Source organism: Homalodisca vitripennis, chromosome 3 (assembly GCF_021130785.1).
Source record: "Homalodisca vitripennis isolate AUS2020 chromosome 3, UT_GWSS_2.1, whole genome shotgun sequence".
Classification (NCBI taxonomy): Eukaryota; Metazoa; Arthropoda; class Insecta; order Hemiptera; family Cicadellidae; genus Homalodisca; species Homalodisca vitripennis.
Window position 1 is genome coordinate 67,107,150 of NC_060209.1, and position 24,023 is coordinate 67,131,172.

The 24,023-nt window shown below is 31.4% G+C and overlaps 1 protein-coding gene across 2 annotated transcripts in view; it reads left to right on the forward strand.

Moving 5' to 3' along the window:
• LOC124357012 (ATP-binding cassette sub-family C member 3-like) overlaps positions 1-24,023 on the forward strand; it is a 69,545-nt gene that overhangs the window by 16,028 nt on the left and 29,494 nt on the right. For both annotated transcript variants that reach the window (XM_046808383.1, XM_046808384.1), the window contains exons 2-13: positions 3,793-3,969; positions 4,467-4,595; positions 4,814-4,951; positions 6,882-7,007; positions 9,741-9,934; positions 10,625-10,810; positions 16,068-16,242; positions 16,530-16,698; positions 18,012-18,163; positions 20,253-20,390; positions 21,846-21,992; positions 23,397-23,481. In XM_046808383.1, the coding sequence (XP_046664339.1) occupies positions 3,793-3,969; positions 4,467-4,595; positions 4,814-4,951; positions 6,882-7,007; positions 9,741-9,934; positions 10,625-10,810; positions 16,068-16,242; positions 16,530-16,698; positions 18,012-18,163; positions 20,253-20,390; positions 21,846-21,992; positions 23,397-23,481 (1,816 nt within the window). The remainder of the gene's footprint in view (positions 1-3,792; positions 3,970-4,466; positions 4,596-4,813; positions 4,952-6,881; positions 7,008-9,740; positions 9,935-10,624; positions 10,811-16,067; positions 16,243-16,529; positions 16,699-18,011; positions 18,164-20,252; positions 20,391-21,845; positions 21,993-23,396; positions 23,482-24,023) is intronic.

The window sequence follows — 24,023 nt, forward strand, 5'->3', positions numbered from 1 at the left end:
AAAAAGAATAATCAATGAATGAAGAAACTATACTGGTATCTTTTTTAATTTGACAGATCTCAATATTTTGGATGAATATTTCATAGCTTATGGTTTACACATAAACAGTTCTAAACAAGTTTGGAGTGAATCCCCGGCGTGGAAAACAATTGCTTTTGATATTGAACCGATTTTAAGGAAACTATAGATGAATGTATAGATTGATCCCTAAGTGAGGTCATGCAAATATATATGAGACAAGACCTCTGTCATATGATGGTTTTATAGACGATCATTCCATTTTAATCGTCTGATTTGTATTAACTATTGTTTAAAATATTTGATATTACTCTTATTTATATAAACATCTTGAGTGTGTGTTTTGTTAAACTAACATAATAAGAATATTGTTTAAGCCATTAAAAGAACTATGGCTGTGGAAATAAAATAAAATGAAATTAGAAAACTGTATAAAGCTGGTAAAAATACAGTTAAACTTCTCAACATTTCGAAAATAACTGGCTCGAATAGTATAAATTCAAACAGAATCAGTTATTATGTAGTATAGACAACCAAACACAAATTTAAATCTATGTTAGTATAAAGGTGATAGTTAAAGTTTTTAAGTGGATTCAGTAATTTTATTGGATGTTGTGGTAGATTGTACTTTACACTGGAAAAATCTATTGGACTGCAATTTCTTTCAAAAGTTCTAGATATACAGGGTGAGTCAGAAATATGGTAAAATATTTTAAGACGTGATTTGTAGAGCTAAAAAATAAGAATAAAAATGTTATATAAAGGTAGGTCCGGAGGAAACGCTCCATTACTGAGTAATGGCTGGCGAAAAGATTTTGCTTTGTTTTCAGTTCACCTGGTGAAATTAAGTGATTCTGAAAGGTTTTGTTCTTACTTTTGAACTCAAATAAGGTGGATTTATAAGGAAATCACCTGAAAAATCAAATAAAAACCACTCTAGAGGTTGTAGTGTGAACATTTTTGAGAAAAAGTATGAAATTTGCCAAAAATCTAATAACAAAATACCGTCTTAAATGTTTGATGTCGAATAACATTGTTAAATGACCAATAATCAAATTATTTTTCTAATACATATTGTAGAGAATTTAATTCTGAAAACAACCATAATAAACAAAGTTAACTAAATGTGTAAAAAAGTTATGAAATTGACTCCTCAAATATCACACTACACAGAAATGTTTTGCTGTTTTATAATAAGGAATGAATATCAGATTGGTAACAGCTGGTAATAATTAATTATTCAAACAACGACTGTTTAAACATTTTAAAATAATAAATAATCAGCTTGGAATTTATTATTAGATGACATAATAATGTCCACCTCATTGTTGAACAAAACAGCAAACTGTAAAGATACTATGTGCTTGTGTTAAGTATTTTAACCAGTTATTTCATCCATTTTATTAGTGATTTTTGTGTTGTGTGTTTCATTTATTACAAATGGAAGGTAATATTCATCTGTATTCAAACTCTAATTTAGAAGACATGTATTTTAATATATGGTTTGGGACGCTGCAATAGTACTGCCAGCAGGACGCCTTGTCTAGCAAGAGAACTTTCCTAACCGCAGGTGTCAAAGCGCAAGATTTTTGCTACTGTTCATCAACGCCTATCTGAAACAGGTTCTTTGAAGTCTTCGGAGCATAGTAATGTAGGCATCGCCCGATCATGTAGGACTGTTGAATTAGAAGAGTTGGTTGATAATAAAATTTCTGATTATCCTGAAAGAGCACTAGAGAATTATCACTACAGTTCAATGTCAGCCAATCTAGTATTCGGAGAATACTACACAAGTGCCAGTTACCACCCATACCACTTCTAGCATGTCCAAGCAACTCCATGTTCCAGCAACTCTTATGCCACAAGACTACGCTCCCCATGTTGTTTTTGTCGATGGCTTCTGTTAAAATGTGCTGATCCAAAACTTTTTGAATACAATTTTGTTTACCAATGAGGCTCACTTTACAAGAACAGCTATCATTAACTTCCATAACAACCACATTTCGGCAGACATAAATCCTCATGCTATCAAACCTAATCGCCCACAACATCAGTTTTCAGTAAATGTTTGGGTTGGAATCTTAGCAGATCATTTTTGTCGTATTCGTGCTTCCTCCCAGGCATAATGGCGTGGTGTACTTGAACGTTTTTTAAGAGACGAGCTACCTAAACCTGCTTGATGATGTACCTCTGAATTTGCGCCAAAAAACATGTGGTTTATGCATGACGGGACACCTGCGCACTACTCTCTGACTGTTCGTGGACACCTAAATGAGAGTTTCACAAAATTAATCGATAGGCCGAGGTGGACCAGTTTTCATGGCCAGCAAGATCACCGGACTTAAATCCTTTGGACAATTTTACCTTTGGGGACATTTAAAAATATTAGTTTACTCTTCCCCAATAAATACCATTGAAGAACTCCGATTAAACGTTTCTAATGGAATAGAAAACCATTAAGCAGACACCTGAAGTTTTTGAACGGGTCCAAAACTTGATGAGGAAGACGCCTGAACGCGTGCATTTTGAACAATGGAGGTCATTTAGAGCATCCTTTTTAATCTTCCGGTGAGACTAAAAGCGATTGTAGATGTTTATTGTGTTTAAAAATAAAATTTTTAAATATAAATGTTTATTTTTCACCAGCTGTTACCAATCAGATACTCATTCCTTATTATAAAACAGCAAAAGTTTGCTGTGTAGTGTGATACGTGAGGAGTAAATTTCATAACTTTTTTACACATTTAGTTAACTTTGCTTATTATGGTTGTTTTCAGAATTAAATTCTCTACAATCTGTATCAGGAAAAAAACAATTTGTTTATTGGTCATTTAACAATGTTATTCGACATCAAACATTTAAGACGGTATTTTTGTTATTAGATTTTTGGCAAATTTCATACTTTTTCTCAAAAAAATGTTCACACTACAACCTCTAGAGTGGTTTTATTTGATTTTTCAGGTGATTTTCTTTATACATTCATCTTATTTGAGTTAAAAAGTAAGAACAAAAACCTTTCAGAATCACTTAATTTCACCAGGTGAACTGAAAACAAAGCAAAATCTTTCGCCAACCATTACTCAGTAATGGAGCGTTTCCGGACTTACCTTTATATAACATTTTTTTCTTATTTTTAGCTCTAAAATCACGTCTTAAAATATTTTACCATATTTCTGACTCACCCTGTATACATATGAATTTTTTTTAAATATTTTTGTACTGTAATTTAATACCATAAATCATATTACACAGCCCTCCTTAAAATTGTACAAAAAAATATATATATTATATATATTTATAGTATATATATTTGTAGTATATACATTATATATGTAAATATTTACTTATACATATATAATAAATACTTGTAATATATAAAGAATACACCCAGACTGAAAAGAACCACAGCCATTATTTTATTTTAAGTTATCATATAAATATCACTGAAAAGAGTATTTGAAACATTTATTTGTAAATACTGATTATTACATTCAGTATAAATGTGGGGGAAAAGAATATCATAATTGAAATGGAAACTTAAAAGCTTTCCATAATGGAAAGCATTTTATTTACCTGAAGAGTTCATGAAATTCAACTACCATGTTCGTAGTAGACACAGTGGGTATAAGTATTTACCTGATATTACCCTTCAGCCCTTTATAGCATAACCTACAGATATCCTGATAATCTAAAATTAATTACATTACCCATGTCTCTGAAAGCTCTTCATGGAGGAAGAGGAAAGTAAATAACAACATGCAGTGATTGTTTTAGGACCCAGTCATCTCATGGAACACACCGGACCCAGATTTCACCCTGTGTTTCGAGAGGACAGCCCTGGTGTGGGTGCCCTGCTTAGCCCTATGGCTGCTCTCACCCATTGAACTGTTCCATATCTTCCACAGCAAATGTAGGGATGTGCCCTGGAGCTTCATTAATTCTGCCAAACTGGTATGTATGACATTTTATGTTATTATAGAAATGCGAATATTGAGTTAAGCTCTATTTCATCTTCTGCTTATTGCAGCATCTGAAACCTGGGCATTGATACAGATTGACTCTTGGAGTCTGGAGTCAACGTTTGCCTGAAGAGTCAATTCATACCAGTGTCAGATTTCAGACGTTACACTAAGGGAAGGTGAAATGGAGGCTAACTCAATATTCCCATTGAATCAACCCTTCCCACCATAGGTACGATTCTGGAAATGGTTTATGTATTTAGTTTAGGTAAATTATTTAAAAATATCCTATCCCATCTGTAATTAACCCTCTTGATGATGGTTTACCATTCCGTTATTTTTAAAACACATTAGTTTAAGTGAAACTTCATTTTAGACTTAAAATGCTAATGGTTTCCAATTTATAATTGACTCCTTAGTTGAAAAACAAATAATACGGATATATCAGTAATTATTGTTTAATAATATGATAATTTCAATGTTCAACAGTTGCTGAACCTGGTGCTAATAGGATTGAGTTTAGCCAGTTTGGGAAGATCAGTTGTGGTGTACTTTGACTCATCGCAAACTGTATACTCCGTGGACATCTGGACACCTGTTGTACAAGTCGTTACTTTTGTAAGTTTATTCTTCAAAAACCGTTGGGACTGTTTTGTTGTCTATTTTATATTGCTAATTCGTATTTTTATGTAGTTTTAGTAAATCCTAAAAACTTAGGCCACTAATGATCGTTTAAAGAAATAATAAACACTGATCATTGTAGGTTTTATGTGATTGATCAAAATCATGTTCCAGTTATGGGCCTAAAACTTTTAACTGATTTTGATTATTTGTAGACACTGGCATTAGTCTACCTACTATGGAACAAAGTGAGAGGAATGCAAACGTCTGGTGTTCTGTTTGTCTTCTGGATGCTGCTGGCTGTCGCCGGGATTGCTCAGTTCCGTACAGAGCTCAAACAAGAGTCACAAGGGGTGAGTTGGATATTACAGGGTATAAACACACCCACTCATTACACTTGTTAGAATACTTTTATTCTAGTTTCGGAATTATTATAATAGCCTAATGTTATCTCTTGCTTTACTACATCAGGATTGTATAGAGTATAGAAGAACAATTTATAAGCCACAAAAATTGCACAGAAATGCAATACCAGTCAATATACAGTAGTGTGTAGACGTTGCTAAGAAATTTTATTCATTTGTATACAATGAGAGAAAAATCTGTTCAGTAATTATAATTTATTATACTCAGTAAACAACTCACTGGAATTTTAAAATTTTGAGACCATATAAAGCACTTTAATTAGTAAAGAGTATAAATGACTGAGAAGCAATTGTGTTGTATTGTTAATACAAAATTACTCAGAAAAGCATTTGTGCTGGTCATGATAGAATCTCACTAAAAAGGAACTCAACGCTTTAACAACCCTAAAAAAGAGAAGATAGTAGATTCAAGATTTTTATTGGCCATTAAATAACATTTTTAGTTACAATAGGCTTTGTCATGAAAAAAACATTTGTCATAAAAACTCATTTATATGCCTAATTTAGTTACATTAACCAGATGTATTATGTTGCACTTCATGTACTTGTCAACAGAGTAAAAAGCTTTTGTCAAGTGGTACAAATATAACAGTTATGCAAAGCAAATGCTATTGTTGTTAATTTGAATGTCAGCAAATATACTTTACTGTATAAGGATAAACTAATACAGTAAAGTAGCTAAGCCATATAAAGTAGCTAAAACTAGAAAAACATAAATTTTTAAGATTAATTCAGATCATAATTAACCCCCTCATAATTTGAAAATGACTCAAATCTATGCAGACTTGAAATCTACTGTAAGTTGAAATAGCTCTTAGTTCACAGTGTACAGAACTGTTGTAAGTAATGTCAAGCATCATATGAAACTTTTCACCTACTAAAAACTCTATGAAGTCTTTTTCTAAAAGGCAAAAGTTCCTGAAACTGACTGACATTTGTTAACTTCGACAATGAAAGTTTATTGTACATTTGTAACCAGAAACACAAAAAAAAATTGAATGTCAACTGAAAGATAACAGATTCTATTATTTTCTATAAAAGAAAATCTCACAATTGTGCCTGACGATGGTATCTTAGATGTCGAAAGGCCTCGTGAGAAAATTAAAATTATTGGACAATTGTGAGTTTTTCTTTTATAGAAAATAAAAGAAAATAGTTTTTCCAATAAGAATGTTAAGATTTGGTGGGGATATGTGATTTAAAACTTTGTTGTCTTTTCACACAAAACACTAAACAAATTCCCTTAATATAAGAAATACACATAAACAAAGTTATTACAAAATTGTTGTTGTACTTATTTTGGAAATAAAGTGCTAAGTCGAATTAAAAATAATGACGTAGGATCTACTCTGAAATGGTATGAACTATTGTACTTAATGATGCAATCCAGGCTAGGATTCCAAGGACATTCATATTTTCCTCGTTGTATAAAGGAGTTATGGTTTGAATAATTCCCAAACATACATAGTAAGGTTAACTGATTAACCATTCATGAATTAAAGCAGAGGATGAATAAATTATTTTACCATTAAAATGTGTTTTAGTATGCTGATTTTTAATTAAAACCATAATTTGTACAAGTGCTATTTTGTTGACAATTTTCTATTTACACTCATGCATTTATTGAGAAATAAAAATATATTGTCTAATCTGTACATCTTCACGAATTAGTCTAATTTTTGTTTTTCTTATATAAAAAATTTAGACACTATTTTGTATGTTGTTTTACAAAATAAAAAATACCTATACACAACTCATACTTATTATAACAATATTTACTATACAAATCATACAGATATGAAAATTGAATACTGTACAATATATATCCATTGTAATGAAATAAATGTTATTTTTTCAGGTTTTGGAAGATTCTATGTTCAATTACATAATTTACTTGATGTACTTTCCAACTGTGGTTATAATGTTCATTTTAAATTTCTTTGCTGATAAACAACCACTGAAGACTAATTATCCTAAGTCCAAGGTAAGTCTTATAGCTTATTGTGATTCTGTCTTTACATCAGAGTGAAATGTGTGTTAATCCTTTAAGAAATATTTATGTTTGTATTATTAGTGTGTATATTTTATTACTTATTTATTTATATTCATCTGTTTGGAAATGATTTTTCCTCCTGATGTCTCATCAGCAGAGGTATAACTATAGTAAAGAATAATCATTTTGTTACGTCTTACAGAAATTATGGAGTAAAATTTTGTAAATAAAATGTTTATAAAAATTGAATATTTGAATATGGCTTTTATCACTAAGTACACTTGGTCTACATGGATACAGAGCAATCATCTACGGTCACGCCAAATCATTAGCGCTGTAATAGTTAACATAATTTACTACACGTTATGAAGTTGGCATTGTCAGTTAAACCTTTTGTAGCAGTATAAGTCTAAAAAATTAAAAACCAGTAAATGATAGTTTATATGTTGCAGTTAGACTTTATTTAAAAAGAATAATCATTGACAATATAAAAAACGGAACAACAGTTTGAGAGTGAAAATAAAACTTTGTATTGACATCAGTGTAGAAAGTTATTATAAGTAAATTAAAAAAGCAAGTAGAGTTACTATTATGAATAAGACAGAGCCAGAATAAATATAAGAATGATAAAAGTATTAATTACAATATTGTAGGTCAACTTGATAAAAGAACACTTTACACTTCATTCGAATTCCTCTCTTTAACATTCATTCACCAGAGAACTGTACCTCATAGTAGTTTATAATATTAATTAAATTGTAACTTTTTTAGTAACTTTATTAAGTAAAAAAAACACACATATCATGTCATAACATCTTTTACATTTACACACACAAAAGAAATACATCTTTTCATATTAATATGTAATAGTTGCTTGAAATGTAATGATAAGTGTTCATGACATAGAAATTTACTTTGTAACCACTGACCAATTTATTAGTAATAGAATAAGGTTTGTTGTGGCATTCGTGTATTTTTCCGTGGAGAAGCAGGAAATTTCCAATCCATTGATTTATACCGTTACCATACACTTGTAACATTACAACTGTTTCATTTGCAGATTTTTCAAGTTTAAAAATAAATTTGACCTGTACACATTGTTCTTTCTGGATACTCAAAGATTTTCGGACGCAGAGACAAACTTGAAAAGGGGTGGGAAGGAGAGTCACGTGACCGGCTGTACGATATTCAGCCTTATTGTGTTCTTCCTGTAGCTCCACCAATACTAATCTGGACATTTTATAGTTACAACTTGTAATAATAAAATTGCAATTAAGTTATATTGCGCACGATATATACCTCTTACAAGTACAGGACCTTAGAGTCAGCTGTGTTAGTTTTGGTGGAGGTTGAAATGGGAGGGTATAAAAAAAGTTAAAAATATCAAATATTATTTTTTTTTAATTCAAATTTTTTTAGCTAAACACACTTAACCCTTTGAACCCCAGACCAAAATATTGATGGTGGGAAAAACGTACCAAAACCATTTGACCTAAGAACTGCAGAGAATCCCCGGAGCAGAAACAGCTGTATTGTATACTGTTCGTAAAAAATTAATATTTTTGCTATTTTTTATGCTATTGTCTTGTATTACACACCACAATGTCCAGAATGAAATTGTGTACACAGAAAAAGTTTAGTCTGAAGTATAAAAAATTGTTTAACAACATTAAAATAACTTTAAAATATATATTTATAGATTTTTAGGTAAAAAAATAGATTTTAAGATTTTTTAATTCAAAAATAAGACAAATTTTTACCATGGGCACCCACATTTTATTTTTCTAAATTTAGTTTTATGTATGTACAAAAAACAATTATATTGATATCTCTAAAGATAAACATTTTGCAACCGCGATCTCACTGAGGCCGGTTGGTCATTGTCCGGAGTAGGCCTAGCGGCGGCGTTACAGCAGGAAGTAGATAGCTGACTAAATGGCATTTCTTCGTCATCTGAGTCCGAGATAGTTGGCCTATAGGTAGGATCAACATCAGTGTCATCACTGAAAATTTATGAGACGTCAGACCAATCGTCATCTGATAGGTCAACATCCAGTTTTCTGTCCAATTCACTTGGGTGATTTACAATGTTGTCACTCATTGTTCACAGAACTGATTATTACTATAACATTAAAACTAAAGAAAAAGTGACTAAAAACAGTCCTCAGTTACAACATTTAACTCAATTCACACGCACAAAGACAATATACGTAACATTAGACCGCTTTTTAAACAAATACAGCTGTAGCAACAAAGAGTAATATATTTTTTTGAGCATAGACGTTATTTTAAATACACTATATTACTAACAAAAAATTTGTATTTTACTAAAATACTCATAAATATGTATTAATACTTGTAAAATAAGTATTTTACGGTTTCAAATAAATATGTATTAAACGCATATACCATGGCGACGATATTATGTCGCCCAGGGATTCTCGCATCTTCATTCGCCGCGGGGATCTTCGCATATTTTCTCGGCGACGATATTTCGTCGCCTGGGGTTCAAAGGGTTAAAACCAACCAAGTAATAGTTACATTAACATCAGAGACTAAATATTCAGTCTGTATATGGTTCATTTTCGAAAATGATCCAAAATTATTAAGAGTATTATTTTTCCCTTGTAATTTTCCTCCTAAATCTACTACAAATTTGTTATTTTAAATTTGAGTGTCAGAATATGGTTGGAATTACTAAACTAAAATTAATTTTTGTTACAGAATATCTGTCCAGAAGTGACAGCATCTTTTGTTTCTCGTTTGTTTTTTCGATGGTTTGATTCCATTGTCTGGAAGGGGTTCCGCAACCCTCTGACTCCTGCAGATTTGTGGGATTTGAGGTTCCAGGACACATCGTCCCAAGTGGTGCCACTCTTTGAAAAACAGTGGGCCAAAAAAATATCACAAATTACAAAGTAAGTCGATAATAGTTTTAATTTCTTTTAGTAAATTGTGCTTTCTTGAACAAACAAGTATTAATGGAAAGTAACAATTAAAATTTTTCAAATGCTCTTATTGAACTGAACTTAATTTTTTGTAAAGTAAAATGTTGATATCACATTTTTTTAACATTACAATCACGTGTTTGCATACATTCTACTTAGGAAGGAAAGTGCAGCATTATGTTTTATCAAAGAGTCTATTACTTAAATACTGCAACCAAAATCTTACAATCCAACAAAACAATATAGAATTATTATGAAGTTTTTAAAAATCACATAACAATTATTTTATGTAAAATATGCACAATAAAATTAATTTCTGTTTAAAATATACCTACAAATTCCTTACTATCATAACATATTCAAACTTTACTTATGAATTTAAAAGCTTTACACTGTATTTAAAAAGTTACTAGTTTAGATGAACTGTGGTATTATCTTGAATGAACTTAATTTAGCAACCTCAGTGTTTCAGGTACTGTTTAAACTTAAACCTTCCATATTTATACCTATCATTGACTTTACTATTAGAGTCGGTTGTACTTCAATACCACAAAGTCATGTATTTTCAAATAACATTGTTGTCCATAGTTATTATTTTAATTCATGTTTCCGACAAGTTAAACTGTTTTGTTGTAATCTTGAGTTGACTTTATGTTTCAGAACCAGTCCAGAACAGAATGGATTTTCAAAATCGTATGGGACCATGAAGGATCAGAGACGTAGGTCTACTAAACCGGTTTCAATCCTTGGTCCAATTTTTAGAACTTTCTGGAAACTTTTCTTAGCTGGTGGAATATGCAAGATTTCTGGTGATCTTTGTGCTTTTATCAGTCCACAGATCTTAAGGTAAACATTTGATAGACATCTGTTATTAAAATGAAATGTGTATTCAATATATTTTCATGTTAATATTAAATAGTTATAATCTGACAGTTCATTTTGAAGTGAAATACTACACTCTAAAACTGACGGATCTCCTTCTGGGCAAAGAAACACAGCCAGTTGAAATCTCAAAAAGTCAAGTGTTCATAACAGCCCTGAAATACAAATATGCAACATTTGAGAAAAATAAGCCTTACTTAGAACAATCATAACTGTATGACCAAAAATAGGAGTGTAAAAGTGTTTGTGGAGTAATATGTTCTTGCAAGGTAAAATCCAGGGTAATTTCTTTACAGCAAGCTCTTAGCTAATACAAAGTAAGAATACGCCCGGCATGTGTCGCATAACTGGCTTCACTGGGGTCGCTTGCAAAATTTCAGATCTATTGCTCATTTCATTCTTAAGATGTCCTGCGGATAGATAGACATACAGACACTCATACAGAAAACAATTTTTACATCCTCTAGACAGACAAAAGAGAAATTGTCTCCTGAGTAATTAAACGGTGAATGGAGTAATAGAACTCGTTCTTGTCTATATGTAGAGATGACGTTTCTTGCAAAATAAAAAGTTTACAGATTAATACAGTGAAATTCTACCACATGATACATTCACATTTTGTTCTTTAAATTAGGTATCATAGCAATTATTAATTAATACAAGTTTTGATGGGCTAGGAAGGTTACTACAATGGAAGAGTATGCTGAAATCAAATCTTGTCACCAATTTATAACATTGACTTTTTTGTTTTTTATTTTACATCTATTAATAAAAATTTCCCATATTGAAACCTCATATGATTGTATGCAGTTGTTTTACAAATTTATTTATTTAGCTATTTACTCATTACCATCACGGTTACCCATAAGGCCAATATAAAAATATTCATTATTACTCAGCCAAATCCCATTAGAATGAAATGCACCATCATCAAACTCAGTGTTCCTAATATAGAAATGAAGCTTCATGTTAACTCTCAGGACTGTAGGTCACCTCTTTTTCAAGATATTGTGCGGACAAACAGACGGACAAAAGTTAAATTTTTCCAGCTGCTTGAGTGATAGGATTCACTAACGCTAACGCTCAGCCAATTTTGGAACTTGTATTTGGCCTGTAACAAAAAATGGTTATTACTTGTTTACTATTTAAATAAACACCATTACTGAACCATAATAGCACAGTAATCACTATCAGCCTCCCGTGCAACATTAGACACAGGGATACATTTGTCTGATCTGAACCATGAGGATTTTTATCCTGAGATAGTGACAGATATTACCTTCTTGGGCTCCTAGGAAAAGAAATTGTGACCTCCGTATACAAATTTGTTACCGTAGTGAGTTTTGTGAAAATTGTTCTACTAAAAGATGACAAAACCAATAAATTCACAGTTCTTATGAAATATATTTTTATTGAGTTTGAAGCACTTTATTTTTTTAATAAAGTACAATAAAATACATACAATAAGAAAATCATAGGTGTGTAGAAAAATAAACGATATAAATTACTGTACATTAACTTTTTCTACTTTCTTCAATAAAAATTCCCTAAAAATTTTGCCAAAGTTCATGTCAGATACCATTTTTACACTTGCGTTGAATTGCCAGAAATTTTATTTGGATTTAATTCTCTAGTTTTTGTCCCTTTTGGGTGTCTAATTATGTAATTATTTAAGGACCCTCTCCTGAAATTCAAACATAGAAAAAGAACAATCAGATTCCAAAAATACTGAGTTAGAAGGAACCAAAGAAATACCATTGAGCTGAAAATGCTGATTATATGTATATTACCATTAAAAGAGTACCTCTGTCAAGTACACATTCATGCATATGTTCTATATATAGGACTAATTATATATTTGTAAAATATTTTCTTTTGACTTTGATGTATCATTAAAATAAAAACTGTTTTTGAATTCTCATAATAAATATAATGGCTTTAGCTGTTCTTCAATACCTTAAAAAAACCATTACCGCTATTATAAATATATCCCATTAGCATGATCAAAGTAGAAATGTATGAAAACCTTAGGTGGAGTGTAATTATGAACTATCAAAAAATTGTAATGTGTAATATTTATAAAAAAAGGCTCTATTTCCCACTAACAGGAGGAATATATAAATATTTTTGGACTTTGAAAGCTGGTGAGTACATTTTCAAAACTACATATGTTAGTTTTGTTTATCAAGTTCGATTTTTGTAGTAGTTGTTATGACTTCATTTGAAAGGTAATAAACAGCATTAAGGACAATTAAAATTGTTACAGTTTCATATTAACTGTTTATGCTCCAACTGGTAGGACGTTTGGATTCCTCCCTAAATGATGCCGGTGTCCTATCAAGGTTGGGACACACATAACCGCACCGTGCCCGACACGTGAGTCGGCCGATTGTCGGTGCGGGCTCAGCTCGGTTACCGTGAGGCCACACATGTCCGTATGCAGTCCGAGCGCAACAATCTCACTGTTTGTACTAGAGCATGTTTCTTTTGAATTTGAAGTGACAGATACTTAAAAAATATTCGGAAGATTAAGTATTGCTTGAGATAATTGTTAATTTCATTGTTGTTATTTTTATTAATCGCTGTGCTGAATGAAAACATTGTAATGCTACAATAAAGCTTTGTACAATCAGCTAGTATGTAAAATTTGTAAATATCATTATCTTGGTTATATTTTTTATCCTATAATTCTTGTTCATTGTGTTTCATTGCAGTGAATTTCGGTCAAATACACTATAAACAGTATATTTAGTGTTTTTGTATTAAACCCAAGAGCTATAGTGTGATGCCAGAGAGTTTACCATGTTGCAAGCCCTTTTATAATAATTTGTAAAAACATAGTAAATATTTGTAAAATATATACTGGAGAACTTACAAAAAACAGATTTTACAACAAAATGTTTTTCTTTTATAGCTCTGAGGACAAATAATTTATTTCCAGAATTAGTCAAAAATAGTAGAAACATAAATATATTTTCTAAAAAAATAAGAGTATGGTTGATCGGTCAAAATGATATTGAGTATATGTTTAAGATAATACATTAGTGTATGGTTAGTCTTGTCTGCTAAGTTATAATAATATTTAATAGACACGTTATAGCATTATAAAATAATTATTTATAATATATAATATTTAATGTTACATGTGTAAAGCCTAATATTTGAATTGTAAATCATGCATAAATCCTTTTTGTTTAATACAGCACACTAGTTTATACTAAATTTAAACTTTTAAACGCAATAGTAACATTATTTACCTACATAAGCTACAATAACTTCATTTTTATCATTTCATTCTTGCTCGATTCCGCTATTTTTATTTTTTACTCTTTTTGTGTATAGTATCCCCAACACAGGCACAGCCTCTTATGGGGTATCTAAATTTCCCTTATATTTTGTCAATTTATTGGCCTAATTATTAGTTAAAAAAAAGAAAGGAAAATCTAGAAGGATGTAAACCTACTTATTATATTTTATTACTCTAAGTACATAAATTAGAAAATGAAGTAAGTAGAAAACATATTTTTGTTGCATTTGTTATTTACTGCTATTGTAAATACGTTTATGTCATAGTATTATTTATTATTAAGCACTGGCAATGATATTTATTTGTAATATTCAGTTTGTTATTATGGGAAAATAAATGATTTATTATTATTATTATTATTTATTTTTAAACATGGGTTTTCTTGCTTGAAAATCTTATTGTAAATAAAAAATATTTTTATTTTTATTTTATTGAAGTGAAAAGAATAAAAAAATAAAAATGTCATAGAAAAATTCTAAATATGACCCTTACAAAATACCAGAATAAATTTATTCAAGTAACTTCCAATACATCAAAGAAAAATAGATTTTTGCGCAAATAATTACATGCTTGTTATTTTTTAATTAATCAAAAATGTTTATAGATTTTTCATAATTCGAATTTAGTTGTTTAAAATCACTTAATGTACAACATGGTTTTCAAATTTGTTGTAATAAGATAATATTACTAGTTTACTCTAAGGTAAGAAAAATGTAATACTTTTATCAATAAATATGATTTTGTACGCGAACACAGGATGTAGAGTTAGTAGGCTATACTAAATAATTCAATAAAATAGAACGTGTAGACTACTTAAATAGTTTTAAAAAGAAAGAACGCAACAGTAAACAACATATGATGCTCCTCGTAGACTGCACCGTGCCCGTCAAAATTCAAACTAAACATATCGGTGACGGTGCGGGCACGGTGCGGCCACGACGGTCTGGTGTTGGTGCGGACATGTGTGGACTTGGCAGGTTGAAAACTGCGCTGCAATTCTTTCACCGTATGACGGCCAGCACACGGCCGACTGACGTGTCGGGCACGGTGCGGTTATGTGTGTCCCAACCTTTACGGGGTGGGTATCTGTTGGTTATATTATAAGTAAAATTACATTAATTTGTTGTTATTTGTTCTGATGCTTAGTTTTAAATTTTTTAGCTGTGTAAACTTTGTATACATAAAAATCAGCATTAGGTAAATTTTCAGAACCTTTATTGATACAATGACTTACCATGCATTGCACCTTTTTTATATTAAATTATTCATTATTTGTTTAATTTTTTATCTACTTATTATATACGGTTTTTTACGTAATCGTATGGTTACCTGTAGATCTCAAACATAAGATGTTTTCGTGTAAAAACTATATTTTTTGTATTACTAATTTTTCAATAAACTTTAAAGTTAAAGCAAATGTAAATTCTTTGTTTGAATGTTTCTTTTTTTTTAGGGAACAGGAAACGTAGTTAGTGTTACTGTTTTCTTGTTTCACTGAACGATGGTAAAATGTCCGGAAAAATCCTGTTTCCTTCAAAATGTTAATTGTTAAAGTTTTTTTTGTACATTTCAAAAGTAATAAATAATCTGTAAAATTGTTAACATCCTTTTACTGTTTTTAATCAAATAAAACAAAACTGATTTATATATCTCTATGAAAAGTGCTCTCAGTTCGAACACAAAAGCGTGCAAAACCATTCAACTCTACCTTTGTGCTTCTTAGTAAGCTGTTGCATCAAGTGGCTGGTGCTCAAACGGTTAATATAGTGTGATATTTTTATGTTATGGACCCAATAAGACTATAATAATTTTGAAATAGAAGATATATCTCTTATCTGTTGAAAATGGAACCTTTAACTGTTATTTTTTTCTTTTTCCAAGTTTTGTTGTTTCATATTTTGATCCTTTTTATAGTTTGCTAATCCAGTTTGTGGCGGGAAAGGAGTACATGTGGAGGGGATTCATGTATGCAGGAATCATGTTTGTTGCCTCAGAAACGCAAACTTTCTTCTACCACCACAACCTGATGACCATGTCTGTTCTTGGGCTTAACATCAGGACTGCTCTCATATCTACAATTTATAAAAAGGTATACATGTTTATTGTGCTATATAATTTTTTAGAATCATCCAGATTCTTCCTAATTTTTGTACAATAGAATGAACCAGTAGAGGTGATTAGCAATTTAAATACAAAAACAATAATGTGGAGTTCATAATATAAAAAACAATAATATTTTCTATTATCTTATTCTATTGTTTAATTAAGCATGGACATTACAATCTTAAAAATGTGGCTGTGAGAACTGGTAAAAGTGATTTCCATTAACTAATAGGTAACAGTAATGATCATAGCTGCTTCTGTTCTCTATTGCAGGCATTACGCATCTCAAATTCAGCTCGCAAGGAGTCAACGGTCGGGGAGGTGGTGAATCTGATGGCAGTGGACGCTCAACGATTCATTGACTTCTCCGCTTTTTGCAACCTCCTCTACTCATCTCCTATCACCATTGCTATCTCCATGTACTTTCTATGGCAAATTCTAGGTAATCATTCCTTATTTTTGCCTTTGGAGAATAGGAGTTTTCTGTGGTGATACTCTCAGATAAAAACTCAGTATCAATTTATTCAGAATCCTTTGGAAATGAGAACTGGGGAATACATACCAAACCAACCTAACCTTAGTCAGGATTGATCATGCTTTTTGAAACATAATGACAGGTGGACTCAATTTTGTGATTGAGCTGCTAATTTTGAGATCTCATAGGCTTGGGAAGTCTAGAAGCCTTGAGTACACATATTCATAATTAAAAAGAAATTATCAAAGATTTTATATCAAGAGTCAAACAATCTTTATTCGTGATAATTATGTTACATGGAATAGTGTCAAAAAATAGTTTTAGAGTAAACAGTAAATTACATACAAAGAAATAACAATTTTTATACATTATTCAAAAAGATGTATAATAACAAAAAACTCCAAATAAATGTAAATTGGGTTGTTGGTAAGAAATGTTTTGAACTTTTGTCTGAAGTGCTTTACAGACAACAGTCTTGTGTCAACAGGTAAAAGATTGAAAAGCTTCACAGATACACCTCAAAACTTTTTTGAGTTCTTGCGTATTTATGAAATTTAATGAAGAGATCCTGTCTATGTCTGGTATATAAATCAGGAAATGTAAAATAATTCATGTCAGAGCCAAAAGATGATCTTTGTGTTCAGAATTCATACTGAATAACTGTATGCTTCTTGATATGTAAAACAATTCTATAGATGTTTCCTCTTAAAGCAAGACTACCAAAAATGGAAAAAGAATAATTTTTCATGTGGTAAATTTAACAATCAACAGTCCAATATTTCTTTATTAAATAATGTGTTTATTGCATTTTGTGTCTATTACATCTTTCAATTACATTACATTTTCAAAAGTAATATTAGTCAGAAGGTTCTTGTGCCTCTTAAAATTGATTTTTGAAAACAGAGTTGTTCAAGATGTTATTGACAATATTAGTCTAATTCTAAGAAATTGGTAATGTTTGAAACTGTTGAGTTATTTTATAGTTAATTTTAAGATAGTTAATGAAGATAATTTATTTCATAATTTAATTTCTGAGCCTTGTTTAGTAAACAATACATATGTGATGATTCATCATAAACAATTCTCAAAATCTTACAGGGTTGTTTGTATTTACTTCTTGGGATTACAAGCTAGCAATTATTGTTGATGATTTTATGCACCTAAATTGTAAGAAAAGCCCAATAACTGACCTGAATCCTTTAGTTTTTAAAATGTGTATGAATTGAATACAAAAATAACTTGTGCAATGAACTGTGCTGATGGTGTTTGTATGGATACAGGTCCCTCGGCTCTGGCTGGGCTGGCTGTCATGATAGTCCTGGTGCCCATCAATATCACCATCGCCAACACCGTGAAGAAGCTGAACATGCGCCAGATGAAGTACAAAGACGAAAGAGTCAAACTTATGAATGAAATCCTCTCTGGAATCAAGGTGAGAAGAATCCTTGCTTACCATTATAATCTGACTTTAAAGTTTTGCTCAATCAGATTTGTTACTTTGTAAATGGAAAATCTTATATTATATTGAATTTTGGAATGAATCTGGATTTTTATTTAAGATCTCTCATTTAATACTCCAAAAACCATCTGATAATATAAGTGGAATCCAATATTTTCAAGTTTTTTAATTTGTATTTTGTTTAGTTATTTGAGATATTTTGTTGCATCAAGTTAGAGATATAATGCTTAAAATTAAATTACAATAGCTGAAAAAAAAATTTATTATCAGTAAAAAAATTAAAAACTAAAAATGTAGGATATTAGGCACTTACTGAGACTTGTATGCAAAATCTCTTTCTGCAGAATTAGTGAATTTTTGTAATTATTGCATCACTAATGCCTAGTACACATACTCTTGTACAAAAATAACAAAGATTTTAACAAAAACTATTTATTTACTTAGGTATTTCTTAAAATATATCTTTCATTGAAAACGAGAATTAACATATTCATTGATAGTAGCTGTATATGCCAACTGCAGTCACTATTAAAATCTTTTAAACCATAATAAACAATACTTTCTTGCTCTTATTTTCTGCTTTTAATAAATAGAGAGAGAGGGTAAAAATCGTAAATGTATGTTATTGAATTGCTTTATATATATATATATATATATATATATATATATATATATATATATATATATATATATATATATATATATATATACGAGGGCAAATCAAATATAAACAGTAATTTTCAAAATTATATTTATTGAATATTATTATACAGAAACTATACCTTCAACACTTTTCAATGTAGTCTCCTGCATTATCTACACACTTCTGCCACCGATTTGGAAGCTTGAATATTCCCTGTTCATAAAAAGATTGAGGGCGAGTTGTTAACCAATCGCGCACGTGCTTTTCGACGTCCTCATTGTTTTCAAATCGTTTTCCTCCAAGTGATTCTTTCAGGGGAGCAAACAAAAAATAGTCACAAGGGGACAGGTCTGTACTGTAAGGAGGGTGTTCGAGAGTTTCCCAGCCCATTTCTTCCAATTTATTCCTTGTCAACAATGCAGTGTGAGGCCTTGCGTTGTCATGGAGAAGGATGACATCTCTAATGGGCACACCTCGTCTTTTGTTCCGGTAACTGGTTTTTGCTGACTGTAGCACCTGGCAGTAGTAAGCCGCATTCACTGTTCGTTGATCGTGAAGAAAATCAATGAGTAGAACTCCCCTTGAGTCAACAAAAATTGTTGCAAGAACTTTTCCAGCTGAGAGACGAGTTTTGGCTTTCACTGGGCAGCCTTCATCCTTCCTTTGCCACTCCTTACTTGCTATTTTCGATTCGGAAGTGTAATGGTGGACCCACGTCTCATCACATGATGATGCGCCTCAAAAAATGTTCACCTTCTTCTTGAAATCGTTGCAGAAGTCTCCCAGCAATCTCCGACCTGACCTGTTTTTGATTTCCGGTCAACAACCTCGGAACCCAGCGAGCACTAATTTTTCTGAAGCCAAGGTGGTCTGTGATTGCAGACTGAACACTCCCATAGCTGATACCAATTTCCGACGAGATTTCTTGAACAGTTAACCGGCGATCACCTTCAATAAGCTGTCGAACCGCACTAATGTTGTCATCTGTAAGACTTGACCTTGGGCGTCGACCGTGACTTTCTTTTTCAACACGTTCTCGGCCATCCCTAAATTCTCTGGCCCACGTATACACTCAATTTTGAGACAGAGTAGTGTCCCCAAACTGTGCCTGCAAACGAGTAAAAATTTCCGAAGGCATAACACCTTCATTTGTTAAAAATTTTATGACGATGCGTTGCGCAACAGATGGATGTACCTCTCGCTCGGTCATGGCTGTACTGAAGGCAGAACACAACGCTAGTGTGAAGCAAGCAGTTCCCCCCACTCCTATTTAGCAAAACGACAATCGCCCACAGCCGCATCACGTCCGAACGTGTTTGGTACAGTCAACAGCAAAATTACCGTTTATATTTGATTTGCCCTCGTATATATATATCATGCACTAATTAACCATGTTGCCAATGAATATTTTATTTTTAGGTGTTGAAATTGTATGCATGGGAGCCTAGTTTTGAGAAACAAATTCTAAAAATCAGGAACAAAGAGATGGCAGTTCTAAGAAAAGCTGCTCTCTTAAATGCCTCTACTTCATTTGTTTGGACTTGTTCATCTTTTTTGGTAAGAAATATGTACGTAAATGTATAGTTCTTATACTAGTGTTCTTATTTATACTAAACAAAAATAACTTTACACTGATTATCACAGTCATCTTAACAACACTAGAAGATAGGAGTGGATGGTCCACACTATATCCCACATTAAACTTGAAGGGTTAATCTAAAATTCTTTAACAGCAAACAGAAAGTGTAATTTTATTATCGTAATACAAAAATAATATTTTTTCACACCTTTTTTTGTTTATTAAGTGTAGAAAAATTGGTATTTTATGTATACTGCAATAAAAAATTATAGTTATACAAAAATTAATTATCTTTAATCAATACAAATCAAACTAAAAGTTGAATCTTGAAAAGTTCTGTATAAAAATAACAACAATAAACACACAATATCATTTTATATTTAATGTATTCCAGCCTGTTTCTAATAAATTAAAATACACTTTAAAATTGGTTTGTTTTGTTTTATTCAAGTAGTTATTTTTTATTAATAGATAATCTTGTAATTTGTTCTGGAAGCATAGGCATTATTTTGATGGAGATGTTTAGTGAATTTTCATTATGGCTTGGCTACTATGAGGGTCGTTCAGAAAGTAAGTTGCAGAGGCAAATGATTGCCAAACGGATAGGGGTAGCGATGCGGTTTGATTTGCACTGTGTAGCTACATGCAGTACGCATCTGGCAATGTCACAGTGATGGTCGCTATGCAGTTCTAAGCGCTCTAAACTAGTGTTCAAAATGATCGCTGCAATAAAATCTCCCGCAGACAGAGTATATAATGTAATTAGATGCAAGAAAATGTAACCGGAGGATATTCATAATGAACTGTGTTCTGTGTATGGAGAAGACATTACGAGCTATACTGCAATTAAAAATGGTCCCAATTGTTTTGTGAAGAATGAACTGAAAAGCGAAGTGGCCGATCGCCTGTGTTACCGATGGATGACCTTATAGAACAAACCATTCATAATATTAGGAAAATTCTAAGGTTCACAGATGTTTCAAAGCACTTTCTACAGATATCAAGAACTTAAGTAATAAAATTGTGAATTATAAAATTGTTTTTACTTTTAAAACCTTCTTCTTGGTAGTGACCTTTTCCATTTTACTTTCCAATTTTGTTTGAAATAAGTATTATTTCAGTGATTTATTGAATACTTATATTTCTCAATCTTTTAATGTCCAAATGACCACTTTATTTAAGGATTGAAACATTGTTGTCATTATCAATGTTGTGATGTTCAATCTGCAAGTTCAAGATGTCTTAATTGAGATCAAATGGAGATCGCTTCCTGGAGAATGCACTTCACTGGTTTGACTAATTTGTTACTCAAGAAGAACAACAGTACTTAAATCTTCAATGAAACAGAATTGGAAACATGTGTGGACATTTATTATTAATAAATGTAATTGAACATGTTCTAAGTATTTTACAATAGTATTTATATTTTATAGGTGTCTTTTGCCACATTTGGTGTGTACGTGATGAGCGATGACAGCCATGTGCTCACTGCCGAAATCGCTTTCGTTGCTACATCATTGTTCAATGTGATGAAAGTTCCAGTTACCATGTTTCCATTGGCTGTACAAGTTCTGGTCCAGGTAGGTGTCATTTCAATAAATTACCAATCCCTCTTAAATAAATAATTGTAGTATAGGCATTATCAAATAACACACAATGTTCTACACCTTTAGTTGGAATTGTTTTAATGAACTAGTCTATCAAATTAAGTGTTCTGCACATGAAAAGGAGTCATGGTAATATAATAAGTTTTGTAAATTGTTAGATAAGAAGTTATTCTTGAACAGTATTCAATCCAAAATCAACATACAGTACTATATCACAACTTGCGGTTACTTTGTTGTGAAGGAAGGAGATATTGCAGTAAAGTGACCTGTTCTTGATGTATTACACTCATAACGCGAACAGTGTTACACTAAAAAATGTAGCTCTGATCCCATTGAATGTTTATTTTTTCGTGACAAGTTTTACAGAAGGAATGAATACATGAGATAAGTAACTGGTTGAAATAAAGATGCCTGCATAGATATTAATAAATACAGTGGAGTCCTGCTAATCCGAACACGTGTAATCCGAACGTCGGTTAATCCGAACAGGTCCAGGAGGAATTATTTTTAACGATAATGAGCAGTTATAGGAACTAATTACTTAAAAATGAAAATTGGTGCATCATTTCGTACATAAACAAAGAAAACTTTAATTAAATAGACATACAGTATTTTATTAAGACAAATTGTGTACGGTACAGTACAAAAATAATGAAGTTAAATACAGTACCAAATTGAAACTTATAGGTTAAGTATGAGTTAAATTACTGTATTAAGAAGTGAAATCAATCAAAAATTGGGCGTACAGTACTGATATTATTATTGAGTACAATATTAATTGTTAAAAGACATAAATTCAGTTATTGTCTTCTGTCGCATTGAAGAGAGTCTATTGGATGACGCGTAGTTTCACCATCGTGTCATAAACATGATATCGGCAGGTGTAGCAGTAGCCTGTTGCTCTAGGTATCGTAGTGCAAGGTTAAGCGCTGCTGCACCGTCTGCGTGTGGCACCAACTCTCCTTATCGCCCAGGTTCTCATCGTCCCGTAGCTCGTGGACCCGTACAATATCCAGTACGCTCACATTGCTTAACAATAGAACTCTCACACTAAATACGGTAAATGTGCTTAGTATTCGCAAACACGTTTATTTATCAAGAAATACAATGCAACAGTCAGAAAACATATTTTAATAAAAAATGTTGATAATTCTATAACAAAATAGACCCATTCTCAAGTTTAAAACCGTATTTTTCTGTAATTCTGGCTAATCCGAACAATCACATAATCCGAATAGGGCTCGGTCCCAATTAGGTCGGATTAACGGGACTCTACTGTATATCTATCATAATTAAGCTTAAATTATCTAAAGAGTCATGGTGATTAATCCTTTGATGTGTGGAAATTTGATTGAGATAAATATTATTCTGTTTCAGACTATAGTGTCCACAAAGAGAATCAACAAGTTCTTGAATGCTGAGGAGTTGGATCTAACTTCAGTGTCTCATGATGAGAGCAGAAGTAAGATCTAATGTTATATTAAATATTTGGTAAAAAACAACTAAGAGTATTTTACCAATCTATTCTTATAGGAAACGTTAATATGCATCACATTGAATGAATACAATTACTTAGGACACCTGTATTGAAAATCTGTTTCTAGAGTTGCACATCAAATTCTATGTTTTGATGTAAAAACCTGAATTTCTTGAGATACTTAATACTATGACAGGATTTTTTAATTACAAGATAGTGCTTGAGTGTACAATCATTATTGTGAAGTTCAACGAATTATAAAGTAGCTAATTCTAGTTATAACTTGCCCATGCTATAGAAAACAAGTTGTTTGATTAATATCATTATTTTTGTCTAATTAATACCTTTAAAGATACACATCTTGACTTTTGCTACATTAAAGATTTTTTACAGAATCCTCAAGAACATAAATATTTTACCAGGTACATAATATTAATTATTCTTTTAGCTGAAGTAAAAGCATTACTTATATCTTATTTTGAAATTGCAGTAATTTTGTACTATCAATTATCAATTTAAGATATCAA